Source organism: Canis lupus, chromosome 23, assembly GCF_011100685.1.
Source record: "Canis lupus familiaris isolate Mischka breed German Shepherd chromosome 23, alternate assembly UU_Cfam_GSD_1.0, whole genome shotgun sequence".
In the NCBI taxonomy this organism is placed as follows: domain Eukaryota; kingdom Metazoa; phylum Chordata; class Mammalia; order Carnivora; family Canidae; genus Canis; species Canis lupus.
In genome coordinates this window covers 44473475-44500409 of record NC_049244.1, presented here as the reverse complement: position 1 = coordinate 44500409, position 26935 = coordinate 44473475, and the positions used below count along the sequence as shown (strand labels likewise).

At 37.0% G+C, this 26935-nt stretch overlaps 2 protein-coding genes across 15 annotated transcripts in view; one reads left to right on the top strand and one right to left on the bottom strand.

Moving 5' to 3' along the window:
• The window catches only part of CP (ceruloplasmin), a 63912-nt gene extending 50142 nt beyond the window's left edge, over positions 1 to 13770 (top strand). For 2 of the 4 annotated variants that reach the window (XM_038571174.1, XM_038571175.1), the window contains 2 exons: positions 9373 to 9477; positions 13317 to 13770. In XM_038571174.1, the coding sequence (XP_038427102.1) occupies positions 9373 to 9476 (104 nt within the window). In that variant the 3' untranslated portion in view covers position 9477; positions 13317 to 13770. Of the gene's footprint in view, positions 1 to 1439; positions 1593 to 2757; positions 2956 to 9372; positions 9478 to 13316 lie in introns of those variants that run through there. The other 2 variants (XM_038571176.1, XM_038571177.1) reach the window with 2 other exon arrangements.
• HPS3 (HPS3 biogenesis of lysosomal organelles complex 2 subunit 1) overlaps positions 3565 to 26935 on the bottom strand; it is a 39212-nt gene continuing 15841 nt past the window's right edge. The window contains exons 6-17 of one of the 11 annotated variants that reach the window (XM_038571180.1): positions 25379 to 25460; positions 22449 to 22603; positions 20089 to 20197; positions 17664 to 17845; positions 16421 to 16601; positions 15285 to 15518; positions 13847 to 14032; positions 13314 to 13502; positions 11952 to 12059; positions 8107 to 8313; positions 7312 to 7402; positions 3565 to 3801 (exon numbers count right to left, since the gene is read on the bottom strand). In XM_038571180.1, the coding sequence (XP_038427108.1) occupies positions 3674 to 3801; positions 7312 to 7402; positions 8107 to 8313; positions 11952 to 12059; positions 13314 to 13502; positions 13847 to 14032; positions 15285 to 15518; positions 16421 to 16601; positions 17664 to 17845; positions 20089 to 20197; positions 22449 to 22603; positions 25379 to 25460 (1852 nt within the window). In that variant the 3' untranslated portion in view covers positions 3565 to 3673. Of the gene's footprint in view, positions 3802 to 7311; positions 7407 to 8106; positions 8314 to 11951; positions 12060 to 13313; positions 13503 to 13846; positions 14033 to 15284; positions 15519 to 16420; positions 16602 to 17663; positions 17846 to 20088; positions 20198 to 22448; positions 22604 to 25378; positions 25461 to 26935 lie in introns of those variants that run through there. The other 10 variants (XR_005377173.1, XM_038571182.1, XM_038571181.1 and 7 more) reach the window with 10 other exon arrangements.

Below are 26935 nucleotides of genomic sequence, written 5' to 3'. Positions count from 1 at the left end.
TGAGAAGAATTGGGTGCGTAACCAAATCAGCTACCCAGGTGCCCTGACTTTAGCATTTTTAAAGAATACAGGGCAACCACTTTGTAGAATGTCCTTCAATTTGGGTTTGTCTAATGTTTCCTCAGGTTATGCATTTTTTGGCAAGATTCTTACAGGAGTGATATTGTTTTTCTCAGTACACATAACAAGAGGCAAAAGATGTTGATTTTTTTTCCTTTACCAATTATGTCAAGTTTGAGCATTTGATTAAGGAGATGACTGTCAGGTTTCTCTACTATAAAGTTACTATTTTTCCCTTTATAATTAATTCCCTTTATAATATAATTTTGCAAGGAGGAAAGTAATTTTTCTTTAAATAAAGCAGTACTAGGATGAGATGTATTTTTAAGTGTATGAAAAATGGACAGATGTCCATTGACAGATAAATGAATAAAGGAGATGTGGTATATATATTTGCAATGGAATATTACTGAGCCATTCAAAAAGAATGAAATCTTGCCATTTGCAATGACATGGATGGAACTAGAGGGTATTATACTAAGTGAAATAAATCAGTCAGAGAAAGACAATTATATGATTTCACTCATGTGGAATTTAAGAAACAAAACAGATGAACATAGGGGAAGGAAAGGAAAAATAAAATAGAATGGAATCAGAGAGACAAACCATAAGAGACTCTTAACTATAGGAAACAAATTGAGGGTTGCTGGAGGGGAGGAGGATGGAGGAATGGGGTAACTGGGTGGTGGGCATTAAGGAGTACATATGATGTAATGAGCATTGGGTGTTATATGCAACTGATGAATCACTAAAATCTACCTCTGAAACTAATAATACACTATATGTTAGTTAATAGATTTTAAATTTAAAAAAAACAAAAAGTGGAAAAATAGAAATGAATCAAAAATAATTAAACAAAGTAACTTTTAAAAATTAGAATATATTTAAACCATATGGTATATATAGTAGTCCCCCCCTCTTATTAACAGGAGATATGTTGATCCCCAGTGGATGTCTGAAACTGTGGATAATACTGAACCCTATATATACTATTTTTTCTCCTATATATCCATACCTATGATAAAGTCTAATTTATAAATTAGGCCCAGTAAGAGATTAACAACAACAATAATAAAATAGAACAATTATAATAATATACTAGAATTAAAGTTATGTGAATGTGGTCTTTTTCTCTCTTGAAACATCTCATACTGTACTGATCCTTCCTGTTCTTGTTATGGTGTAACATGATAAAATGCCTACATAACGAGATGAAGTGAAATGAATGACATAGGCATTGTGACACCGTGTTAAACAACTATTGACCTTCTGAGGAACATCTGCCGCTAGACACAGTTGATCGTGGATAACTGAAGCCATGGAAAAGGGGGGACTACTTACTGCTTTTAATAATGGTCTTAAAATTTCTTTTTCTATAGACACCCAGTTTGGCTGAAAGAAATAAATTGGTGATAAGTGGAAAAAAAAGGAAAAACAATGATTCATAATAATGTACATGAAAGTGCTGAAGAAAAAGTTTACTTTGGAATGGCTATAAGCATTAAAAAAAAGACAGAAAATGTACGCTTTCATGAATTTGTGGGGGAAACTGTTACCTTGTTTCATATGAAAAGATCAACAGACACATGACTGACTCTAGTACACTTACAATTGATTTATATAGGTCCTTCATATATCAGCACCAGAACTTTATAAAACTGTATTCTCCACTCCTACCCCCAAAATCTATGACCAGATGTTGTTCTTGATGGTTCTTAAAGGATCCCTATTAAGATTCATTGAAATGTTCCCAACCATTGGCTTCCCACATAAATCTCTCTAACATGGTGCTAACATCATTCCTAATGCATCAGGTGCATCAGGACATGAGGGCATAGGTGTAGAGAAAGTAAAATGTAAAAAAATCATCTTTAAATAATAGTAAATTAGGGATGCCTGGGTGGCTCTGCAGTTGAGCATCTAACTTTGGCTCAGGGTATGATCCTGGGGTCCCAGGATCGAGTCCCACAGTCCCACGTCAGGCTCCCTGCATGGAGCCTGCTTCTCTCTCTGCCTGTGTCTTTGCTTCCCTCTCTGTGTCTCTCATGAATAAATAAATAAAATCTTAAATAAAATAAAATAAAATAATAAATAAAAAATAGTAAATTATTTTTTAAATAAATTTTTTAAATGAAATAAAATAAAACGAAACAAGATAAAATTTTAAAAATTAAAATAATGCCAATCTATCTGGATTTTGTGAACCCTTGAAGAGATGGTCAAAAGGTGAATAATCTGGAACTGGAAAAAGCAGAACTGACAAACAGTTCTACAGATTAAATCCTGTAAAGATGAACACTGACATCAGGTGAAAAGTTTCAAAAGACAGCTGTGGCATGGGCAGCCCAAGTTGCTCAGTGGTTTAGCGCCGCCTTCAGCCCAGGGTGTGATCCTGTAGACCTAGGATTGAGTCCCACGTCGGGCTCCCTGCATGGAGCCTGCTTCTCCCTCTGCCTGTGTCTCTGCCTCTCTATCTCTCTGTGTCTCTCATGAATAAATAAATAAAATCTTAAAAAAAAAAAAAACATAGCTGTGGTAGATGCTGGGTGAGTAGCATTTTTTTCCCAGCTTTAACTAATGTCAAAGCACACTATCAATGAGCTGAACTTGGACTCAAAATTGTTTAATAAAAGATTAAAAAAGAAGACACAACTGTGAATGCAATGATATATTTCTTTATTTTCACATATACTCTAGCTAAAAGAGCAAAAGTACACATCAACAAGAAATAGAAACAAGGCTTTGGCTGAAAAACATGCATCCAACAAATTACATTAATGGCCAGACAAGAAGAAAGTTGACTTTGTAAATTCTACTTCATTGACTCAGGGAAAAACCACAGCATAAGTTTCAAAAGTAACAAAAAACTTTGAAATTTCTTACTGTGGGAAAACATTAACCTCTTTCACAAAATTATGAAGAAGAAGAGGAAGAAGAAGAAGAAGAAGAAGAAGAAGAAGAAGAAGAAGAAGAAGAAGAAGAAGCAGAAGAACGACGAACGAAAAGAACGAAAGAAAGAAAGAAAGAACTACCTCAAGACTCGAAGAAAGTTAGGAGGCTTGTATGGCAGATATGCAGCTTCACCTATCCTCGACGGCTAAGTCTTTTCTCTTCGCCTCTTCTTCCTCTTCCTCTTCCTCTCCCTCTTCCTCCTCCTCCGCCTCCTCCTTCTTCTTCGATTCTCCGAAGGAGAGAAGAAGGAGAAGAAGAAGAAGAAGAAGACCACCTAATTGAGAATCTGGGAAAATCAAGAATAAATTCTGGACAACTTGGAGTGACATTCTTTCAAACATACCTACAAAATGGTTCTCTCACTGATTTGATGTTCCTTGTAATAAAAATCAGGGTATGTCTTTAAAAACATATGCCTTCTTTGAGAAAATTGTTTTGTAACTTTTTTACATTCTGGACAATTAAGTGGATGCAGATCATAAAGTACCAAACTAATATTACCACTACATAGTAAGGTAAGCATCCAGAAAGTATCTGCAAGAAATGTAGATATTCTATATGAAAATCCTTTATTTACATTTTTACCTGACATTCAGTTTGTTTGTTTGTTTTTTTTTAAGTCAGTCTCTTATGGCATTGTAGTATTTTTCAAATGATACCTTCAAGTCAAAGATTTCTTTCGACTGCAGTAGAGAAGATACGGCAAGAAAAAAGCTGCAGTGCCGTCTTCTGGGAGGACATTCAAGAAATCCCTCAGTTCTAGTTCCACAGCAACAACTGACAATGTTTCTGTTGGTAGGACAGAGTATCTGAGTTAGAACTGAAAGTCTTTCATCCAACTTTCTTATCACCCAACCAATTTGAAGCTAGTTCAGGCAACAAAATGTTCTGACTACGAAGGAAAAAAAAAAAAAAAAGATCAGTCTTTAAAATCCACAGACTGCTTATGGTTTTAACAACTTCTTACTCATTCTTTCTAAAATGCTTGGAGGCTTATTTTATATTAGCTCTATGCAATTTTGACTATTTCATTGCTGGATTATCACATTATTTTTCAGTGTACGTCTATTAGTCTCTAAGGAAAAATAAAATCATTTGGATACTATCTTTAATGTTAGGGCTATGTTGCAGCTAATTTATAAAGATTGCTAGGACAGGAAATACTGTTAATTAATGGATGACATCTTCCTAAATCAGCTCCTCTCCATGAGGAGATTTCCATGTTATTAATAAGTACAAATCTGTCTTTATGACCAATTTTTCCAAACTGTAAAATAATGTGCTCTAGTGTAGACCTTCAATTATGAAGGGATTTAGTAGACATTTTTATAAAGAGAACGATGCAATTTTAGGATTCTACTGTTTCTTGATACATACGTGCTGCCCTCTGCTGGGAAGAGAAGGGGGTGATATTTAAGAACAGTGTTGGTAAAAAACACCAGTTCCATTTCCTGTGTGATCCGCACTGGCCCACCACTTATTCTATTTGCAGAGTGACAGAAATATAAAATCTCCTGCTCAGACGTGTGTGCATCTATTCAAAGTCATCTCTCTAATATTCAGCAACCTATGTCATCCCTTACACAAAGGAAATGACGTGCCCATGTTGCTAAAATGTTAATGAACAGATCAGCAGTGATGTATGGGAAAGATCCCTAGCTCTGGAATCAGACAGATTCTGTGACTTTAAGAAAGTCACTTAACCTTGTGAGTCCTAGTTTCTTCATCTATAATGGGGTGGTACCAATTGCTAGTAGCTTCTAGAGTCCTTTGAGAATTAAATAAAATATAATGATGCGTATCTAAAGTATTAATAGAAACTTAATAAACAATGACTACTAACTACTTTGCAAAACCCATATGAAAAACAAGAATTATCAATACTTTCCTATCAAACCAGTTTATGTAGTCTAAATGTGGAGCCTAAAAACAGTATCCTAGGTATTAAAAAACAGAGTGGGGGGCCAGTATTGATGTTATAGAGCCAACAAAAATCTTGCCACTACTCAGTACTCCTCTTCTGCCAACCAGTAAGGGGCTAATATAGGTTATAACTTCAAGAATAAGGTCAATATTTTAAATCTGTAAAGGACTTTAAATCCTCCAGTGTGTCTAGAAAATATTCATCAGATGCTGAAAATCATTATTTCTGGCTGATGGGATTTTAAATGACTTTCTAAACTTCATTTTTGTAATTTACTACAGTGGTAAAATTTTCAATAATAAGCACAGTTCATTATGCCACAAAAACAGTAACAAATATTTCCTGGAAATAAGCCAATCACTAGCCCCAGTTTCAATGGCTCTGCATTAGCACAATGGTTCTCAACCCGCATGATTTTGCTCCCCAGGAACATCTGGAAATGTCTGGAGACATTTTTGTTTATCATAATTGGGGGAGCGCTATTGGTATTTAGTGGCAAAGAATGCTGCTGAACATCCTAAAACACACAGGGGACCGCTACACATAAACGAAAGAATTATCAGTCCAAAATGTAAAATACTGCCAGGGTTGAGAAATACTGCATTAGATAGAAAAGAAATCCAAACTCCTAAGCATATTATATAGATTCCTGACCTCCATCTCCAACCTTTCCATCTTATGATTTTGCCTAACGTTTATTTTGGAGTCAATCTTAAACTTCTCATTAGTCTTGGGATACTAAGGCACTGGCTTGTTTCTGGTCACTCAGTAGCAGACCTGGAACTAATCTTGCTCTCCTCTCAGTGTACTACAGCTGTTGAAAAAAATACTTTCCTTGAAAATGGACCTGAAGTTATTCAGGTGTCTCCTCTTCAAATCAATAAATACAGAATGCTTCCTAGGAGAGGCATACTGCTGGTGAGAAGGGCACAACGGGAAAAGTGAAAAAAACAAACAAACGCTATACAGTTCTTACAGTTCTCAAGTCTAGTAAACATAAGTTACACACAGCACTTAGTCCTATGAGCCACACACGTACACACGTACACATATCTATGCATACGCACTGACATTTTGATGATACGGGAAAATAGAACGTTTAGAGGAATGATGATGCATAGGTTAGGGGTAGAGAGTATGACGATGTGGATGAGAAAAGGATGAAGTCTTTTGACTAGGTAATGATGCTGCTGAGGTATGAAGATGTGGGACAGCTTCACTGGAAAGTGATCCATCCACACAAATAATCAGTTCCAGGTTATGTGATAAGTGTGACACAAGTAGGACAAGGCAATCAAATATCTGAAATTTCCACCTTCTGAAGACCAAAAAATCACCCAGAGAGATAGGTAGGACAAAAAGTTAGTATCAAGTCACCACAGCTTCACAGTCACAAGCATACAATTTCACTTAAAATGGGCAACTTCAGAAAAACACCTTCCAACGGCACTGGTTCTGCCTAACACTTTAAAAACCAATTACGTCAGTTGGAAAATACAGTTCCAGCACTGCCAGTTTCTAATCTTTTATGCACAGTGAAATCAATATAATCACAGCCTTTGTCATCAGGCCAATAATTATCTGGTGATATTAGCATATAAGACTAGAGAAATTGATAACCTGTCCAGATTGAAAGGTGGATTGATATCAACTTGTTGATAAATCTATCAAGATTTACAAGTAACTATGAATTATGAAAATTCAAACAATACCTATTCTGTAAAACACTGCACAATTTATAGATATCTAACTTTTAAATCCTTGAGAATCTTGTTATTCCTTAGTATTTGCTTACAATTATAATTAATAATAATAATCTTAATTTCCTATATGAAGTAAACTAAGCACTCAGAGCATCAATAAAAAATGTAATTGTGGGGATCCCTGGGTGGTGCAGCGGTTTGGCGCCTGCCTTTGGCCCAGGGCGCGATCCTGGAGACCCCAGATCGAGTCCCACATCAGGCTCCCGGTGCATGGAGCCTGCTTCTCCCTCTGCCTGTGTCTCTGCCTCGTTCTCTCTCTCTCTCTATCATAAATAAATTTTAAAAAAATTTAAAAAAATAAAAAATAAAAAAAATAAAAAATGTAATTGTATTAATGGCTATTCAAGTTTTAAAAATACTGAGATTGTGCATTTCTAGGACTATGATAATTTGTTAAGTGTTTGAAAAGATTGACTTAAAAGCATCAGCTCCATGGTTAGAAGAGATAAATGAATATCCAACGTGATGGATGTCTTGAGATGATAATGCTAAGACAGCGTCACATCATTTGAAAATCACATGAAAAAAAACTAGAGAAAGCAAGGCTTCTACAAATTGTGGGAACTAAAATTAAGACCCAAAATTATAATCAAGCAAAAAAGATTATTTTACCTTTTAATGATGACAAGTAAAGTTGACCTTTCTCTCCACCGCATTTTATTCTGTGACAAAGTTCAGGAAGCAGTTTTTTCCACCATAAAGTCTATCTTAGGAAAAAATGAATAAATTTTAAGTTTGATATATTTTACATTCAAATTTCCAATGAGAATAAGATTGTGCAGGAAAGCACAGGGCAAAAATACACTATTTTGATTAAGGCACCAAACTTTGTTACATCAGAAGTTACATCAGCAGCTAGTCTTCTGCTTAAATTATAACATAAATCAGGTCTGTAACTTGAAAAATCTAATGATATGTATGTTATACATGTGTACTTGGCTATTTTCAAGAAGAAACATAGACATGTCCTATTATCATCTCTTAAGTGACAAGAAGGAAGGAAGGAAGGAAGGGAGGGAGGGAGGGAGGAAAGAAAAGTGGGAAGGAAGGAAGGATGTAAAGGTAGGGAGGGAGCAAGAAGTACTAAAATGTAAAACTCTTCTAATTTCTAAGCTAAGGACCCCATAGCCCAGAAAATATTTTCCCATCACATGTTGTTTCCCAAATCTTCAGGTAATAGCCTACTTTATTTCCAAACAAGAAATTTTTAATGAAGATAGCATACAATTACCATATTTAAGTCTCTAACAGTATTCAAAGCCCATAACATGTTAAACATATATGGTCCCACCCAGACCTGTGAGATTGGATTGATATAATTTGTCTCCATTTTACAGATAAGGCAACAAGGCTATCAAATGTGATTATCGCTAATCAAACTTAAAAGACATAAACTGAAAAGCATACCCGATTCTCTTCTTTCAGTTCATGATTAGCATATGGAATGATCGCCTCTGGGCATCTTTCTAACAGTGTGTCTATACAGTGTTCATACTCTTTCAAACGCGTATGACACAGAACATGGACACTGAGGCCAGCAATAGTGTCTTCTGAGAGTGGTTCCAGGAATGGAATAATGGAAGCTATGTCAAATGAAGGACCACATATAAGAGACTATGAACAGAAAAGTGAAATGTTACGGAATGAGGCACCCAAAACACTAAAGCACAATATACAGAATAAAATTTTTTTTAAAAATGACCAAAAAAAAAAAAAAAAAAGACCAAACATCACTTACTTTCCAAAAAACAGGAAACAAAAAGATGAATGCAGTTTTAGAGCACATGCATACGGTATTTATTTATGTCTAAGAGGACTGAAGTATTAAATAATCTTGAAACCCACCTCTAATTTAAAGAATAAAAATCTGTTTAATAGAAAGCAATTATTTCTAAACTAACATGATTTTAGTTGCTTTGGAAAGACTGCCAATGAAAACTAATGGGAATGTTTTAGGACTCTTTTTGTTGTTGTTTTAGGACTCTTATCCTAAGGAAATAATCAACAATATGGTCAAAATTTATGTCCAGTGATGCTCATTTCAAGAGTAGTTGTAATACTGAACAAGTAAGATCTGTGTTAAGTAAGGAATAAGTAGATTACAGTACATTCATATGGTGGAATATTATATAGCCATCAAAATTATTTTCTAAGGCTAGTTAATGAGAAAATGCCCATAATAAAATGAGGAGTAAAAAAATGTTAATACAAAATTATATTCAGAGCATGATCAGTTTTGTAAAATCTACATAGGTACGTGCACATATAGAAATGCCTTTGGAAAAGCACTGAAATGTGAAACAGACCAGCTTACTGGATGGAAGGACAAAGCCGACTTTTTATTTTTTCACACTTTCCAAATTTTCTTCCAAATTTTCTATAATAAGCATGCACTGCATACATAACCCAAACTAAAATTTAACATTTAAGAAAACTAAAGCAATTGCTAATAACCTAATAATTTGTATCAATGCTATCTGCCACAAGCTGAAAGACATAGAGAAGGTAGTAGGTGAGTATTCGGGACTGTACTAATATTTTACTCTTAAACATTTAAACTAGAAACACTACTTTTGATTCTACCACCAAAAGATTCTCTGCTCTCCCTTTCTTCTGGATAAAGATGAGATGGTCATATCCTGACTCTTTCTTCTTGTATCCTTTTTACTACAGCATCTTCTCAGACGCATAAGAGGATGTGGAATGTGAACTATTCGTTTATACTCAGCGCGATTATTTTATTCCATGTATCTACCAAGGAATGGACAGGAGCATAAGGTTGGTCCCTTTCCTTCCCTGCAAGTTTAAAAATCACCTTCATCTGAATAATTTCCTGACAAGAGAGCAAACATGACCATCTGCCACTTGTAGGATTTCCCATGTGAAAAAAAAAAAACATTATTTCTATATTCAACTTTTGATTAATTTGGATCGTGGGGAGGGTAGAAAGGAGCAAGGCATGAGTAACCCAAATCATGGTTAAATGAAACTAGTAGAGGCTTGGTACAAAACTGATTACCAAAAAAAAACAAAAACAAACAAACAAACAAACAAAAAACTGATTACCCAGGAACTTTTACTTAGTTGTATCCATATCATCAAAAAGTTTAACAAAATAAGAAACACCAGAAAACACATATATCATTGAATTAAAAGTGGTCCAAAGGTTACTACTACTCTTGAAAATACTGTTAATGTTGTCTGCTTCCTAGCAGAGTGCTCCTTTTGTTTCCAGTATTGAAAATGGACTCCTTTCCATACCCAACACATGCACTGTTCATTTCCTTCTCTGATCTAGATCCCTCATCCTCAGCCAACGATGCAGGCCTAGAACCCACACTCTGTCTTCTCTACCTACACAATCTAAGGAGTGGTGATTGGCAAGGAAGTGGGACAGGGGACCAGGACAATTATGACAAAAGGCAGGGCATTTACTAGTTACTGTGTCTTTCCAAATAGCAGCTTTTTGACATGTAGATGATTTATAGATTCTTTTAAGTTTTGCGCAAATACACTATTACAGTGACTGAGGACAAGAGACAGACACTCATCAAATCTGCGTGGTGATGGTGGGATGCGGGAGATAGAAGAATCATACAATTTTGGAAAAGTTCTCCAGGTGATTCTGAACCTCCTATTCCTCTAGGTGAAAACAAATGAGATCTTTTTGTTCCTCGATGGTTATTTTTTACTTAATGATTAAGACTAATCAACCCACAGAGGATCTAGAAAGAGATACAATTAGGAAAATAATTCCTTAAAGTATAGGTTGGTTACATTTCTATCTTTTAAGAGCAAAGATTCCTAGAAGAATGCATTCTTCTTAACTACTTTAAAATGAATTTTTAAAGATTACTCAATTACACTTTTTCAAGTAGTGATTATAAATATGCTTAGAAGCTTTATCAGGTGAGATTTAACAGGACTTGTTACAATTATGATCTTAAATATTTAATACACATAATCTGGGAGGTCAAGGCCCTGCCTGGCTCATCCAGTGCCACAGAACACATTCACAGCACATGCTTGAGGAATATTTGCTGAATGAATGTATCTGAGGCTAAGCCCTATGGAACCTCTGTACCATAAGGGTACTAGATATACGAACCAACAAGAATTTTCTCTGGCAATATTTTATGAATCTCCATTTCTGGAGACAACTCAGTCCTGTCCTGTCTAAAGGCTGATTCTAAGCAATATGGGCTCTTGAGCTTCTCTCCCTGACCTCATCCCCAACTTGACATTTTGGTTTCTATAAACAATAACCACACTTATACCAGTTCCCAGTGTAAAACAGGGGTTGCAAACTCAAAAACCTAAAGAGGCCAAAGCAGATAATGAAAATGAGTGAGGGCAACTGGGTATAAGAAACATGGACACCAGACATCGTGTCTGGACCAGGAAGACCGAGAGATAAGAACTGTGGCAGACAGGACAACCAGAGCACTGACCACAGAGGGGAGCCACTAGTTCTCTCCAACTCTCAGGTCTCAGAGGCAGTGAAAGCCCAGGGTTACCAGTTCTGCTGAATTTTTCAAGAAAAACTCAAAAATCAGAATTCTTCATTTGAAATTTCAATTTTATTATATATTGGTACTACTTGGATAGACCAGACAAAGCAGGTGTGGGGGTTATATACTCAGTCCCTGGGCCACTGAACTACATTAAATAAAATCATACACATATCTAGCCCACCTTGTCCACCAAGTCAGAGAAGGACTTTATTTCTCATTTGTGGTCAAGACACTGTCACAGTCAGAAATCCTGATATTTTCTGATATTTATTTATTTTTTTAAAACTCCTCCTCAAGGAGCCAGATAAACTGACTACTTTAACCTACTTTCTATTAGACAGTGGTGGTGGGCTTGGGCTGGAAGCCAACATGTATGAGTACTAAACAAACAAACAAATGCCATCAATAAAAACACCGCTAAATATTTGCCATACTTTCATTTCACAAAGTGTTTCCAAGCACATCGAAAATGAGGCAAGACAGTCATGAGACCTGGTGAACTCACTCTCTGCAGGCAACAGAACCAGCCTTGGGAAGCTGCCAGCCCTACTCTCAGCAGTTTCAGGCTGAAGCAGGAATGTCCTCCAGAGCTCCTAAGTATGCCCAACTACACATTTTGTCCCCTATTCTCAAAAAAATATATACCCTCTAGATTAACAGGACACCCGAGGTCTTGCCAGGTTTAAATCTGACACTATATTGAACGCATATTCATAACAAAGAGACATTTTTATTTACCTGTAATTTTGAAAGGTCTTCTCTATAACTTTTATCCACTAATGAATCAGATGATATTAAGACATTAACCCATGGATAGATTAAGCCATAATGACTACAGGCATTTATCTAAAATGTAAAAAGAAATTTATCATAAGCAAAATACAACAAAACAAGATTCTCTTCGCCCATTTCACAAAAAGCAGGCAATTGCTAATCTTCCACCATGTCACAGAGTAAGGTATACACTTTTCTGGGAACAGGAAAAAAAAAATCTTTTAGAAAATATTCCCCTGGAAAAGTCTCGGCCTTGCTGCTTGTCACTGAATAAAACTGCACCAAAAATGGAAAAGGAAAAAAAAAAAAACTGCACTAAATATTTCCTTATATATTTTTAAATTTTTTATTTCTTTTTTTATAGATTTCATTAATTTATTTCAGAGAGTAGGTGCCCACATGCACATGAGTGGCAGGGAAGGGCAGAGGGAGAGGGAGAGAGAGAGGGAGAAGCAGACTCTTGGCTGAGGGTGGAGCCCAATGTGGGGCTCTATCCTAGGACCCTGGGATCATGACCTGAGCTGAAGTCAGACACTTAACCAACTGAGCCACCCAGACACCCCAAGATCTCCTTATATTTTAAATTTTCAAATATTCCTAAGAAATAGGAATTTCTAGCAAAAAAAAAAAAAAAAAAAAAAAAAAGCCAAATCTGCTTTAAGCTAATTTTACTCAAAAAAAGTTAACAGTAATATTAGATTTTTTTTTATTTCTACTACTTTCCTTGTTAGGCAAAATCTCTTCCATAAGTTCGCAAGATACTTCTCATAAATCCCCTTATTCAAGAAGTAGGTAACTTTTCCAGTGAACACATATTAGGTACAACAAAAAGGAGTAGAGGGGGAAGGGGACAGGAAGTGGTAAAGAGTTGTTAGGGCTCCTGCAAGGGCTACAGAACAGCTCTTCTGTGTGCAACTGACAGGAAATGAGTCCAGTAAGGAAGTCTCTCTCCCACAAGCCTTCTGAAGTTCTTCTCCCACCATGAAGGTCTGCAAATGGGTCTTTTCTTGTGTTCTACTTTGTAGCTATCCCCTGAGGGAGTACAGATGTGTTTTGGGGAAAGCTCCTCCCCTTTGCTTTGTCTACTTCGGGTACCAATGTAAATAAGTAATCTAAGAGCAGCAGGGGGCATTCTTTACAAAACAAAATTATTTAACATGCAAGGAATTTACTCATGGACGAATTTTAAATGTATCTTTAATTCCTGTCTATAAGATATCTGGTAATATAAATGAGGTTTGCTACTAAACCATTATAAATAAGAAGGTAAACTATTGTAATGTGTAATGTATAAGTTTAATTTAACTTATTATTCTATTTTCTCACCAGATCCTGTGATGTTCGCAATGGTATGGTGTCAGGGGGCTGCCTCTTGGATAATCTCCAGATGTACTGTGATGTGAGCTTGAAAAAGAGTTCCTGGAGAACCACATCTGGGAGACCTGCTACAAGCTGAGCTTCCCAAAGGTCTACCAAGAGCTGAGGAATTATATCTTCATCCTTGCCACAAAGTACCTTGAAAACAGTGGATCAAGCCCCCATATCCCAGATAAATATAGTATTGATCAAGTTACACCTAGTCTGAATAGCACTCCATCGTGTGGGCGATGCACTTAATAATTTATCATTAGCATTAATGACAAGGGGAAAGTAGATTCAGATATTTGAACAGAAAATAGATTCTTGATGGCATAAATGGAATTTTCTAGATACTTTTTTTTAATCTGTACTTTTATAAATTTGTTATGGGTAAGTCTTTTTTTAATAAACAAATGAAAACTCAGTCTCTTGTTCTGCTTCCTGTCCCCCACCAATTTTATCGGCCTATCCAGAACCATTACATTTTGAAAATGACAAACCTTAAAAAAGGAATCTGCTTCTTCAATTCCAATTTTGTTGTTCTTCTGTAAACCCAGAACTGCAGCCACAAGCAGTCCAGGCTGAGTGTCCTTCAAGTGTGCTGCAAGCTCAGTTGGAACAATCTGTCCCTTTCTCTGGTGCATCAGTAGCCGAGGTTCCAGAATGAAGCCACATACCAACTTCATCTTCAGATAAGATACTTAGGATCAAAATGTGCATTGCAGTCATCTTGAAAATATATGCCACTGCGCTCAAGGTTCATGGTTAAGCTATTAATATTTCAATGTCAACTTTTTCTTTAACTACAAAGCTCTTGCTTTAAGAAGGACATTGCTGTTAACTGTCTTTGAAGAAGTTATTAATATTTAAGCATCAGGATATCCTATTTTTATAGAGAGCCTTATATTTAAGTCTAGCTGTTTAAAAATAATATACCTTAAGAATATAAAAAGAATATTTCCTAAGAAAATTTATCTTTCTAAAATTGTACTCTTCAAAAGGAAGAGCACACCTCAATGTTGACTCGCTCTCTTCAGCATAACAAAACATGTCATTTGTACAATGATAAACCACTTCTGCTTTCTTGTTTTAGAAACTAACGTGATACTGTGGGCATTTGATCACAGGCAACAAAACAGCAGTATAGGAGCACAGGATCAAAAGTCATATTACCCGCTCCAAATCCTGGCTCAAACACTCACCAGCTATGTGATTTTGGACAACTCATCTCATTTATCCTCTCTTTGTCTTAGTTCCCTCATCTGTATAGTAGGTATAATAATAGCTTCTAACTTAGAGCATTGTTGTAAGAATTAGGTAAGATAGCATATGCAAGAGGGTTAGAAGAGACCTAGGAAGTAATGTGCTCAATTAACATTACCTTTTAATTTCTTCCCTTAATGTTTAACATCTTTGGCACATGGCCCTAAATGGGCTCTCTTTGAAAGAAAAACTTCCTTTTCCTTAATATATCATTCAAATACCAATGTTCCATCACGTAATTTGTAATTTTCCCAAGTGCAGGCCATTTCCTCAACTATTAGACTCCTAAGGCTCATGGTTAACTCACTTGCTGTACTTGAATACACAACACTCTATTCTGTTTCAGTGGACATACCATATCCCTCACACTAGACTAGACTGTCCCTTAGGGCAGAGCCTGTATATTCTTTAGTACCAAGTACTGTGCTCTGAAAGTACCTAACGCAAAGTTGAAAGGTCTTTGGATACCCGTTGCTCCCACTGATCATTATTTCTTTTCCATTTACCAGATCCAAAGCCCAAGCACTCCCACTCTGGGTCACTTCTTTTCTAACATTAAGTCTATTTTCCTTTATGACTAAGAAAAAAATGAACTAGGCAGAGGCCAGAAGGAAACACCTCAGGACTACCAGGTTCTGTTTCATCCTGCTGTTAATACCAAGCAGGGCACTGTACCTCTGGATGGCTTTTCATTTCATTTCTGTGCATGTCAAGATCTCCCATTTTCAGAGCCAGTGCTGCTTTGGTCAATGTCACTAAGATCGATGAAAACCCAGAAGTATCCAGCTTTCTTAGATAGCTCATGGCAGTTAGAGGATTAATATTCTTCATAGAAGGACTACAGAGAATATGGGGCAGTTGCTTTGGCTCAGCCACATGGAACATCTGAACGACTTTTGCTGCTAATTCCTTTGGTGAACATAAATAAGAAATAAAGGGTCAGTTAACCAACAGAAAGCAACAAAGTCAGGAAAAAAAAAAAAGCGATACAAAGCCAAGATATAAATTTCCAAATAAGATAAAATTATAACATTTGAATTAAAAAAAGACAGAGTTCGTGGTGATAATGTGGGAGACCTGAGATGACCTGACGTGATCTCTTTGCTGAGTTATAATGAAGAAAAAGCAGTGAAAATATGTACCAACTTGTGGCTAACATTTCCAATTTTAACAGGAGTTCAAAAGAAGAGAATAAATATTTTATTAAATTACACCTAAAAGTCCATTAAAAAATTATAGCTTATTATAAAATATACTTAATGAAGTAATTTATGCAAAAAAGTTTCATTTCTCTCAAAACCTTAAAACATTTGGGTCTTACAACGTCCAGCTTTATCTATTTGCACTCAGTTCTTTTTAAAAATACATAAGGGGCTAAGAATAAGCCTAAAGATGTCTTAAGATCACTGGGCCAGGATTTCATAAGTGAAGGTTTGGACATTTGGGAGTTTGGGAGAACTAGGGTTGTACAAAGGGCTGTAGATAAGAAGGAAGGCAAGGCCCTGGGTGTGTGTCATTCTTCTAAAAATATACTCCTGTCACATTGGGCAGGTCACTCAACCACAATGGACTATGTTCCTCCATGTATATAATGAGAAAGTAAGAGATGGTGATTATAAATTCTTTTCTAAGCTATAATTCTAGGTTTATTAATGAAGAAAAGGGCACATTCATTACCTTTTAGGAACAGGAGAAAATAATACCAAAGAACAATATTTGGAAACTGACTTCTAAACAGTACTACATAAAATAAATTGCTAAAATGAAGAGTTAGGAAAGTTAGGTATAAGTAAATAGAAAACTATATTAACTTCACTTAATTCTTCATCCAGGTTTTCATAAAGTGAATGATTAATGTAAAAGATTAATCCCCTCTCGTATTTTTGCGATCCATCCTCTAGTACCCAGTCTGCTCGGGTTAGAACTTCAGCCATGGACAAACCAGACATCTTATAGTAGGGCAAGGCGAGGTGGGAATACTGGGTGTCAAGCCTAAAGGGAAGGAAGTAAAAAAAAACCCTCAAATTTGTCATTTTTAAGCCTGGATGTCTAACATTTGATAATAAAACAGATAATGCTTTCCAGACGACATAAATCTCAAAATACTCTTCTACTGCCATTAGCAGTTGGAACAGGTTCCCAAGTTTTATTCTATAAAGTCATTCTAATTACAGTTTCTTTTTGCCTGCTTATAATTAAAATGGAAAAATAATTCATAAGGTGAATTTCAGTATTTATAATGTGGCTCTAAAATAATGGTATTGGGATCCCTGGGTGGCGCAGCGGTTTGGCGCCTGCCTTTGGCCCAGGGCGTGATCCTGGAGACCCGGGATCGAATCCCACGTCGGGCTCCCGGCATGGAGCCTGCTTCTCCCTCTGCCTGTGTCTCTGCCTCTCTCTCTCTCTGTGTGTGTGACTATCATAAATAAATAAAAATTTAAAAAAAAAAATAAAATAAAATAAAATAATGGTATTGATAGGCACAAAAAGTCTGTTTTATTAATTTATAATCATTCCCATGGGTCAAGTAAGCCTCTGAAATAATCATATATAAAAAAATCTATAAAGATCATTCTCAAAAATGAAAACCACTATTCATCCCAGTCCTTTTCTGAAATCATAAAAGCACTAACTACTAAGATTAAAATCACAGGCCATCCAACCAGTATTTTTCCCTTAAGGCTAACAGGCAATAAACTAGTAATAACAGCTGTTTCCAGGATTTTCATGGTCATGAGCATCCCAGAAGGCCTGAAAGAAACTTAATTCCTAAACTAAGTGGAGGGAGACTCATGAACTAGAGATTCATAGTTCATCTAATAAATTATAACTCCTTGAAGACAGGAAAAAGTCCTGATCATCTTTGTAACCCAAAGCTTAGCATAGCACCTGGCAAACGGTATGTGCTCAACAAATGCTTCTGGAAAAAACATTGAATGAGCCACCTCCCCTCATGGACTCCCCCATTTATCAGGTAGCTACACGGAAAAGCTAGTACATACACCCAAAGGTCAAAATGGCTTCTTTAACGAGTTTCCAAGAAGCATCACCAACCTGCTATAGCAGTCTCCAAGGTGCCCACAGCTTTCTTTAAATGCTTCCAAAAGCTCTGCTTTTTCTCCAGGTTCCAACTGACTGGCATCCATCAAAGCAGCCCTTACTAACAGATGAGCCTCACTAAGAAGGTGGATGCAGCTCTGGGTTTTTGCAGTCTTGTAGGTATTACTGTAGTCTACCTGAAACAAAAAAAGGCCAATGGCTAATATTGCTGCAGAAAGACACTCAAAAGTCCCCTGGTTCTTAAGATTATCTATATATTTTGTTAGTAAAGTTCATAGACACATTATAATCTAAAAACTAAAAAGTGGTTATTTAGCATCCTGATAGGGCCTAGCTGAGGTGTTCTTTTCTCCCACAATCCAAGAGCCAGTTTAATATATGGTTGAAAACATTCCCTTGTTAAACAGTGCTAATCACTAGAAAAGGTATAAATAACATTGTAACACTGTTAATTTAGCAATAATTTGGTCATAGGTCGATAAGGCTAACAAACCTATATGAAGAAGTTAACTTTTTTAAGTTCTGTGATTTAAATCTTTCTTAAACTCAGACTGAGTATCCTTCCTCTACTGTAGTTTCAGGTGATAAATTAGGTGCTACTTGGTCTATTTCTGTAACCCACAGTGGACTTATTAAAATTATCACTAGCTAATCTAAGTCAATCAGTATTTTCAGATTCCAGCAAGCAAATCATCTAGACAAAGTCTTAAGACTTTCAATTAAGCAAGATTAAAAGGACAGGGCAAAGCTGATACAATTATCAGCATTAAAATGCCAGGGACAAATCAGGCGAAAGCTTGACCTGATGATCAAAATTAACATTACCAGTGAGAGGCCCGGATCTCCTGTGCTTCCTGATGTAACACCCTGAGAAAGGCACAATGTTACCTATGCAACATATTGGCTGAGAATGAGCATATGTAACCTGAATCTAAACAAGAAAAATAAACAAATAATAAAAAACTGTAAAAAGGTGGAGGGGCAAAAATTTATTTTAAAAAAAATGTCTATTCCATAAAAAATAAAGGCTTTGAAATTATTCCAGATTAAAGGAGGCCAAAGAAACATGACAATTAAATGTACTACCTGATGTTAGACTGGCCCCTGTACTAAAGAAGGGAAATGCAGGCAGCCCTGGTGGCCTAGCAGTTTAGTGCCGCCTTCAGCCCAGGGTGTGATTCTGGAGTCCCAGGATCGAGTCCCACATCGGGCTCCCTGCATGGAGCCTGCTTCTCCGTCTGCCTGTGTCTCTGTCTCTCTGCCCTTCTCTCTCTCTCTCTCTCTCTCTCTTCTCTTTCTCCCCGTCTCTCGTGAATAAAAAAATAAAATCTTAAAAAAAAAAAAAGGGAAATACTGGTAGTTTGTTATTGAGTCAACTGACAAAACTGGAATGTGTGTCATGTTAAATGTATTAAGCATTTGACTGTCCTGCAATGATGTAAACAAATACCTGGATTCTTAGGAAACATACAATGAAGTATTTAGGGGCATTAGGCTCCGATGCATACAAATTACCTTCCAATGAACTGCGATGGGGGCTGGTGAGGGGGGATATGTGTGTGTGTTTAGAAAGTACAAGAGTACGGGCAGCCTGGGTGGCTCAGCGGTTTAGTGCCGCCTTCAACCCAGGGCATGATCCTGGAGGCCCAGGATCGAGTCACATGTCAGGCTCCCTGCATGGAGCCTGCTTCTCCCTCTGCCTGTGTCTCTGCCTCTCTCTCTCTTTCTCTCTCTCTCTCGGTCTCTCATGAGTAAATAAATAAAATCTTAAAACAAAAAAAGTACAAGAGTACAAAAAGAGAGAGAAGCAAAAGGGGTAATATGTTGACTACGGGTCAATCTGTGTGTAGAATTTACAGAGCTTTATTTCTACTATTCATTTCCTTGCAACTTTTCTGTAAGTTTGAAATTATTTCAAAATAAAGAGTTAAAAAAATTGCCAGTGATGAGTAGGCAGCCGTCACTCTTAAAAAAGGAAGAGGAGTGCCCCCTCTGGGCTGTACCCACAGGACAACACTGCAGGTGCACAGGGCCCTAAGATAATCTGCTAATATTTCAAAGAGTGAGACAGGGATAAATGATCTAAGATTTCTCTCAGCTCCATTTCCTGGTTCTCTTTGCTAGGGTTCAAAATAAAGGTCAAAGGCTATTTATGTTTAGACTGGTTAATCGATCCTCTTTGAAGGGTGAGTATAAATAAAGAAGTCTTATTTTAGTGAAGAGAATTTCTACTGGCTCCTCAAATGTCAGGAGCTGTGAAAATGAGAAGGTAACAGAAAGATATACACTCTACTGTGAGATAGAGCTTGCAAGCTGGTTGGCTGTGGCATTCTGAATGTGTGATAATTAAAATCAGTATCTGGTCATGAATTTCACTCCAAATTTCTATAAATAAGAGTTGGAAGTCAGAAAGGAGTACCATTTCTTTGTACAGTTGCACTGGTGAGATCGTATCCACAATATACAAATTCCACCCAGCCTCAGCTACAGGAGGTGTTTTAAGCTTAACACTGGTTCCTTTTCTAGAACTAAAAGGCAAAACAAAGAACAAGAATTGTAAGATATGACATGGCAATTAATAAATGGCAATTTTAAATGGTGAGTATTAGATACCTAAAAAGAACTATACAATCATTTTCATTTAGTGTTTTCTTCAGTGATTAGCTGTACACTCGATTTTTCTATAGGACATTAATTAGTTCACAATGCTATACAGGCTTACAGCATTTAATATTCTACAGCTCTCATTTACTGATAAATCAATTGCTTCCAATTTACTCCACAAGAATTCTTAAATGGGCAAAATGCTCAAAGAACAGGCAAGACCCTTCAAAAGGAAGAGGGACTTGGCTGAGAAAGTGCCTGTGCCCAGTATCTTTCTTGCAGATGGTCTTTATGAGTCCAGCATGCCTCATGCCACCTATCTAAGCAGAAGCTCCAGCAGAATAATAGGCAAAACACTCAGGGCTGTTGGGAAAATGCAGAAGACACATATAACCATGGGTCTGCTTAAAGTACTATCTTATCTCTTGCTTTCACTATGTGATACATTTTCTTTAGTATACAATCTTTCTAAAATGTAGACCTCTGACCAAAGAAATCTTTGAATAAGTTAGAGTTTTAAAAAATCATTTAAAAATAGAATTTTTAAAAATGTCATATGTGCAAGATTGAAAATTGTTCTTCCTCTTGCCAGAAAGCTTTTAGAGTCAGTCAGTCTCAGACCATTCTGTGCACACTGAGTGTGCACTCTGAGTGACCAGTTACCCAAATCAACCTCTGATTATTCCTGTTGGGGGCACAAAGCACAGACACAAAAAATCTGAAAAAGCGAAAACAAGTTAAAAATAAAAACTAATGCTTGACTAGAAATACAGCTCTTCTTTGACTCATGATGAAGCCACATCCCAGTAAACCTACAAAAAATTGAAAATGTCATAAATTGAATACACCTAACCTCCTGAACATCAGAACTTAGCCTAGCCTACCTTAAACTTGCTCAGAACATATACATTAGCAATCATCTAACACAAAGCCTATTTTATAAAAAAGTATTGAATATCTTATGTAATTTATTGAATACTGTACTGAAAGTGAAAAATAGAATGGTTGTATGGGTACAAAATGGATGTAAGTATATTGATTGTTCACCCTTGTGATCATATGGCTGCCTGGGAGTTCCTGCTGCTGCTGCCACTGTGTAGCATCACAAAAGAATATCGTACCACATGTTGCTAGCCAGGAAAAGATCCAAATTCAAAATCCAAAGTATAGTTTCTTTTGATTGGGTATTGCCTTCAACACCATCATAGTCGAAAATTCGTAAATCAAACTATCATAAGTATGGGACCATCTGTACACTATCTGCTTCTCTTCCCCCAGACAGATTTCTTTCCCAATTAAATTATTCATAGGAGAACATAAAAATCATCATCATCTAATTTCTACCATTAAAGTTCACAGAACAGAAAATGTTGAACAGAGGCATAACTAGTCTGAAACTAAGCATTCTATTCCAAAACTGTAAAAGCAGAAAACCTAAGAGTCAACCAGAGATTAGTGTTACCAAAATGCAATTTTATCTTAAGGTAGATCATACATACCTATTCTCCTGAATGTGCTTTAAGGTAAGAAATGCATTATTAATTTCTTTTGAGTTGAAATACTAGAAAATAAAACTTGGATAAAAATGTAACCCCTGGGGGGGAAAAATGTAACCACTGAAAGGTCAAAGAAAAAAAGTAGTAAAGAGCCTTGTAATTTGGATTAGCATTAGAGGCTCTGTCTTTCCTATTAATTACACTGAAGAGCATGTTCTGGGGCACCTGGGTGGCTCACTGGGTTAAACATCTGCCTTTGGCTCGGGTCATGATCTTAGGGTCCTATGATCAAGCCTTGTATTGGGCTCCCTGCTGAGTGGGGAGTCTGTTTCTCCTTCTTCCTCTGTGTGCTCGCTTGCTCTTTCTCTCTCTCTCTCAAATAAATATAATTTTTTTAAAAAAGGGCATGTCTTTGAACTTATCTAAAATGACACAGGTTTTTACTGGAACTATTTTATAATTCCTTTTCTTCTAAAATTCCAAGATTAATATAAAGAATATTATAGAGATCATTGGAACCTTCTTTTCCTTCTCTGGGGAAAAAAATACATAGACAAACCATCTAATCATTCAAAGTTTTGATTTTAAAAAAGATAAAGTAGGACACACACAAAATATACCAGTAACAATTCATTCCAGAAACTTTGGCAGGAATGTGGGGAAGTGTGGGGATGCTTACAGAAGCCTCTTGGGTGATTCTCTTCTCTCTGGAATGGTCTCAGGGTCTGCCTTGGTCAAAAGTATGAGGTGGTTTTTAAAGTGACAGATGGCTTTCAAACCTATGAAAAGCTGTATTCTTAGAGCACAGACATCCATATTGACAGGTGGGCAAGCCTAGTAAAGGAAAAATCAAATTTAACCAAGGAATAAAGGTACATGAACTTTAATCTTCAAAAATCAGTCTATTTATTTGATAAAATCCTGCTCCCCATCTCGGCCCCGTTCCAAAGAAACCATCTAAATTCCTATTCTTATCAGAGCAGGAGGTCATCCTGTCTAAAGTTATGTAACCAACTACTTATTATATATGTGCCTGCCAAAGAGCTACTCAGTATTTACTGAGTGAGTGCAGACAGCAGGTACTCTTGAGCCCTTGACAGCTGTGGGAACCCCTGTCTGGCTTACAGAGTAGCTCTAGGAGTACAGCTATGGGCTAGTAACCCACACCTAGAGAAATCCCCACTAACAGTGGGCTGGTTCAGGGATATGCCCCAATGTAGTTTCTAGGAAAACTCAGACAATATAAAAGGTCATTCTACTGCACAGAGAGAACATAAATGGTTTCTTAATGGATGGGTGTGCAGAGGAGAAATGCTTACATTTCAGAGAAGGACCTTGACTGTTAGCTCCTTAGGTGCGAACATTACCTGGAATGGATGACACACAGTGGGTGTGTCAGGTAAACAGAACAAAATCCTGGACCAGGAACCAGGCTCCTGTCCCTGTAAGGGAGCACTAACTCAAGCAGAATGGATAAGCTAACAGAAGAGCCATTTCTGGAAGCTCACAAAATGACGCTGCCAGGCCTGTGCCCTTTCTTCCATTAACATTATTTTGGTTCTGAGGTCATCTTCATTGTCCCTTTGTACAAAGCGATTGGGGAAACACCTCCATCTACTTTTTCATTCCTAAGAATAGATAAGATGACCTTAGCTAGTGCTGAGGAGCCAGTCTCAGAGGAAAAGGAGATAAGATGTACACTTTGGATCAAATTCTGAGATTGTGAAATTTTTCTCAGACACCATAGCTTCCAAAGTCTGAGTGAGCAAGAGGGCTAGATATGTGCTGGTTCAACTGGTACCTAGAATTTAAGAATGGTAGAGTCACAGGAAAGAGGGAGCCATGAGGTATGACCATTACTGTCCTTCCCTCTGCCACTTTCAAGAGGACTGGCCTCAAGGACAGCATCCCCCACCAGCTAGCTGCCCATCTCTCTTATCTCCCTTTCTCTCTTCCTTGTTCCTTCTCTCTGGTTTTAGGAGACTCTGAGAAGATCTGCAACATGATTTCATTTCAAATGTAGATTGATCCTACCTCAATCTACTATGTACCCCTCACTCCAGCATCACCACCTATGTAAGCCTACATCTTTCTGGTTTGAAAAACAAAAAATAAAAAGGCAAAGCAAAGTGTGGAGAGAAGAGAGGGACAAAGAATCCGTTGGCTCTCCATCTTTACTAGGGAAATAACCCTTATTTCTAAAATATACTCTTGAAAAGGCTATGTGTGTATCCTAAACACAGACAGAAAGGCATGGGAAAGCTGTAATTCAGATTTCTTAAGAGGCCAAAGGTAGGCAGTAGGCTGGTCAGTAACAGCTATAGGCAAGCCATGCCATGAAAGTTACTGAAGAGAACTCAGATCACATAAAACGCTATCGCATATCACAATTGGGGTGGCGGTAATAGTGGAAGAGGACCTTGGATACATTAGGCACTACAAAGTGCTGGCTTGTTAACATAACCATCAGTACTGAACACTTATTTTTCTAGGAAAAGGTGTTCTAGGTACCAGATATTCATAAACTAACTTATTAAAATATAGGCCATCAAAAAAATAAAATAAATAAAATAAAATAAAATAAAATAAAATAAAATAATAAAATAAAATAAAATAAAGGCCATCATAATTTGGTAGTTTCCTGCAGCATGTAGCTTTATAACACACATCCAGTCAAGTAGTTTATACCTGAGAAGTGGAATAGCATATGATGACTATCACACAAAGGATCAGTCTATTTCTGAGAACAGAAATTCAAGGTCAGAAAATAAAGAATTTCATCATAAAGCTGCCTATGGTTATTCTGTGGTCAAATGCTTTTCAGAGAGGGACAGACAGCTGGATGGCTCAGTGGTTGAGCATCTGCCTTTGGCTCAGGTCCTGATCCCGAGATCCAGGATCGAGTCCCGCATGGGCTCCTTGCAGGGAGCCCGCTTCTCCCTCTGCCTGTGTGTCTCTGCCTCACTCTCTCTCTGTGTCTCTCATGAATAAATAAATAAAATCTTAAAAAAAAAAAGCTTTTCAGAGAATAAGCATATTACTTCTCACTGAAAATAAGATTCATAATCTAGCACATCCATTAACTCTTAGATTAAGACTACAGAAATGCATTATAGGCGTATCTGATAACAGAATGAATAAATAATTTTAATGCATTTGTGCTCTTGAACACACTGATTTCTGTACTGCTTTGTTAATAGCTATATACAACTGCCATCAGTATCTCCATTAAAAAAGAATAAAATTGCAGTATTCTATATTTGTAAAATACTCTCTCTGATGTTACACTACACATATTCTCCACCAAATTTTACACTTGATCTTAGCCAAAAGGCCGAGAAGCGATCTCCACCAAATTTTAAAAACTATGCACTCTACCTAAATTCTGAGTGAAATATTTTCAAAGTAATTTTAACAATTGTCATCTAAACCATGAATCATAAAATGCTTACAACTTTATGTCCAAAAGTTCTATTTTGATAGACAAGATATTAAGATCTTTAATCTTTAATATTCACCAACTTAGACCCAAGAGCAAATCTGCAAGCATTCACATATTCCTTTTTGATCTTAAGATTTTGTTGTCATCATAAATAAACCAGGTCTAACCTTCAGGGTGGTGTCCACATAAGGGTCTTCCTCACGAGCTGCCGCTGCACTGCACCGCACTGTGAAACACTGTAGGTTGTTGCTAAGGAAGAGGACAGATAGAGATGAGCAAAGCAGAGGACAATAACCAACATGCTGGGAGGATTTCACAGAGGCAAACAGAGCAATGGTGGGGGTGAGGGAAGACACAACTATTTGCCACACGTTGATGATTAGTCTACTTCCTAACAAAGAGAGTACTTCAGAAACTTTGTGGAGTGTTTTTAAAAATATACGACTGGAAAAAAATATATATACAACTGGGCCCCACCTTACACCCCTACTGAATCATAATCTCTAAGGGCTGAATCTAGATATGTATATTTCTACAAAGCGCCATGTGTGGCTCTGTTGTACACTTCTAGTTAAGAACCGTGGATCTGGAGGGTTGGGGCATGGGGTGACTGGGTGACGGGCACTTGATGGGATGAGCACTGGGTGTTATAATATACGTTGACAAACTGAATCTAAATTTTTTAAAAATCTCATTTTACAGACAAAATGATGTCCGTAGGATCTGCTCAAGGTACAAAGAGGAAAGAATCAAAGCCAAGATTAGAACCCAAGTTTCCTGATTACTACCTCAATCTCATTCATCTCAGGATGAAATTGAGCCTGGATTAAGCTGGATAACACACTTAGACTATGCAAACACATATCCAATGGTAGTACTGAAGATCACAGGCCATCTGAAAGAATTTTGAGAATTATCTACCCCAGAAGCTTGTTTTAAAGATGAGGGCATGGAAGTCTTATGACTGGTTCAAGACATCTCTGGAGAATGGAGCCAAATTAGATCCCAGATCTCCTTATTCTTCACACTCCTCTAGCCTTTCCATAGCCTCAGGCTGCTTTGAACTGTAAAATGACCTAGAGAACCCACAGTTAGTACACTAGTGATACCTGGTGACTAGTGGATAAATCAACACTCCAACACTGACATTAAAAACAGTTAACTTAGAAATTGCTACAAAACCCACCTTGTAGTGGGTTCACAGGAATAATTTTTATTTTTTCCCATAGGAATAATTTTTTAAAAACAAATTTTAAAAGTAGGAGAATTAAAAATGAACTATGTTTAAATAAAGCAAACCTAGCACTGATCTTATAATAGAAGAAATACTTCTTGGGGTGCCTGAGTGGCTCAGTCAGTTAAGCATTTGCCTTTAGCTCAGGTCATGATCCCAGGGTCCTGGGATGGAGCCCCATGTCACGCTCCCTGCCCAGCAGTAAGTCTGCTTCTTCCTCTCCCTCTGCCCCTTCCCCTGCTCATGTATTCTGTCTCAAATAAATAAAATCTTTTTTAAAAAATAGAAGAAATACTTCTTTATAAGGAAGGCATTCTGACATTTTCACAGTTGGGAGATTTTGTACTAGGGAAGTAAGAAGTATCACTTAGGGCATTTTCCCCCTGTTTTGGGGAGAGACAAATGGCAGCCTCAGCCCATTGCCATCTCTATTTCCAAAATGTTCTAGGACATGACATCTGGAGTCATAACAATCACTGGAATAGTAGCA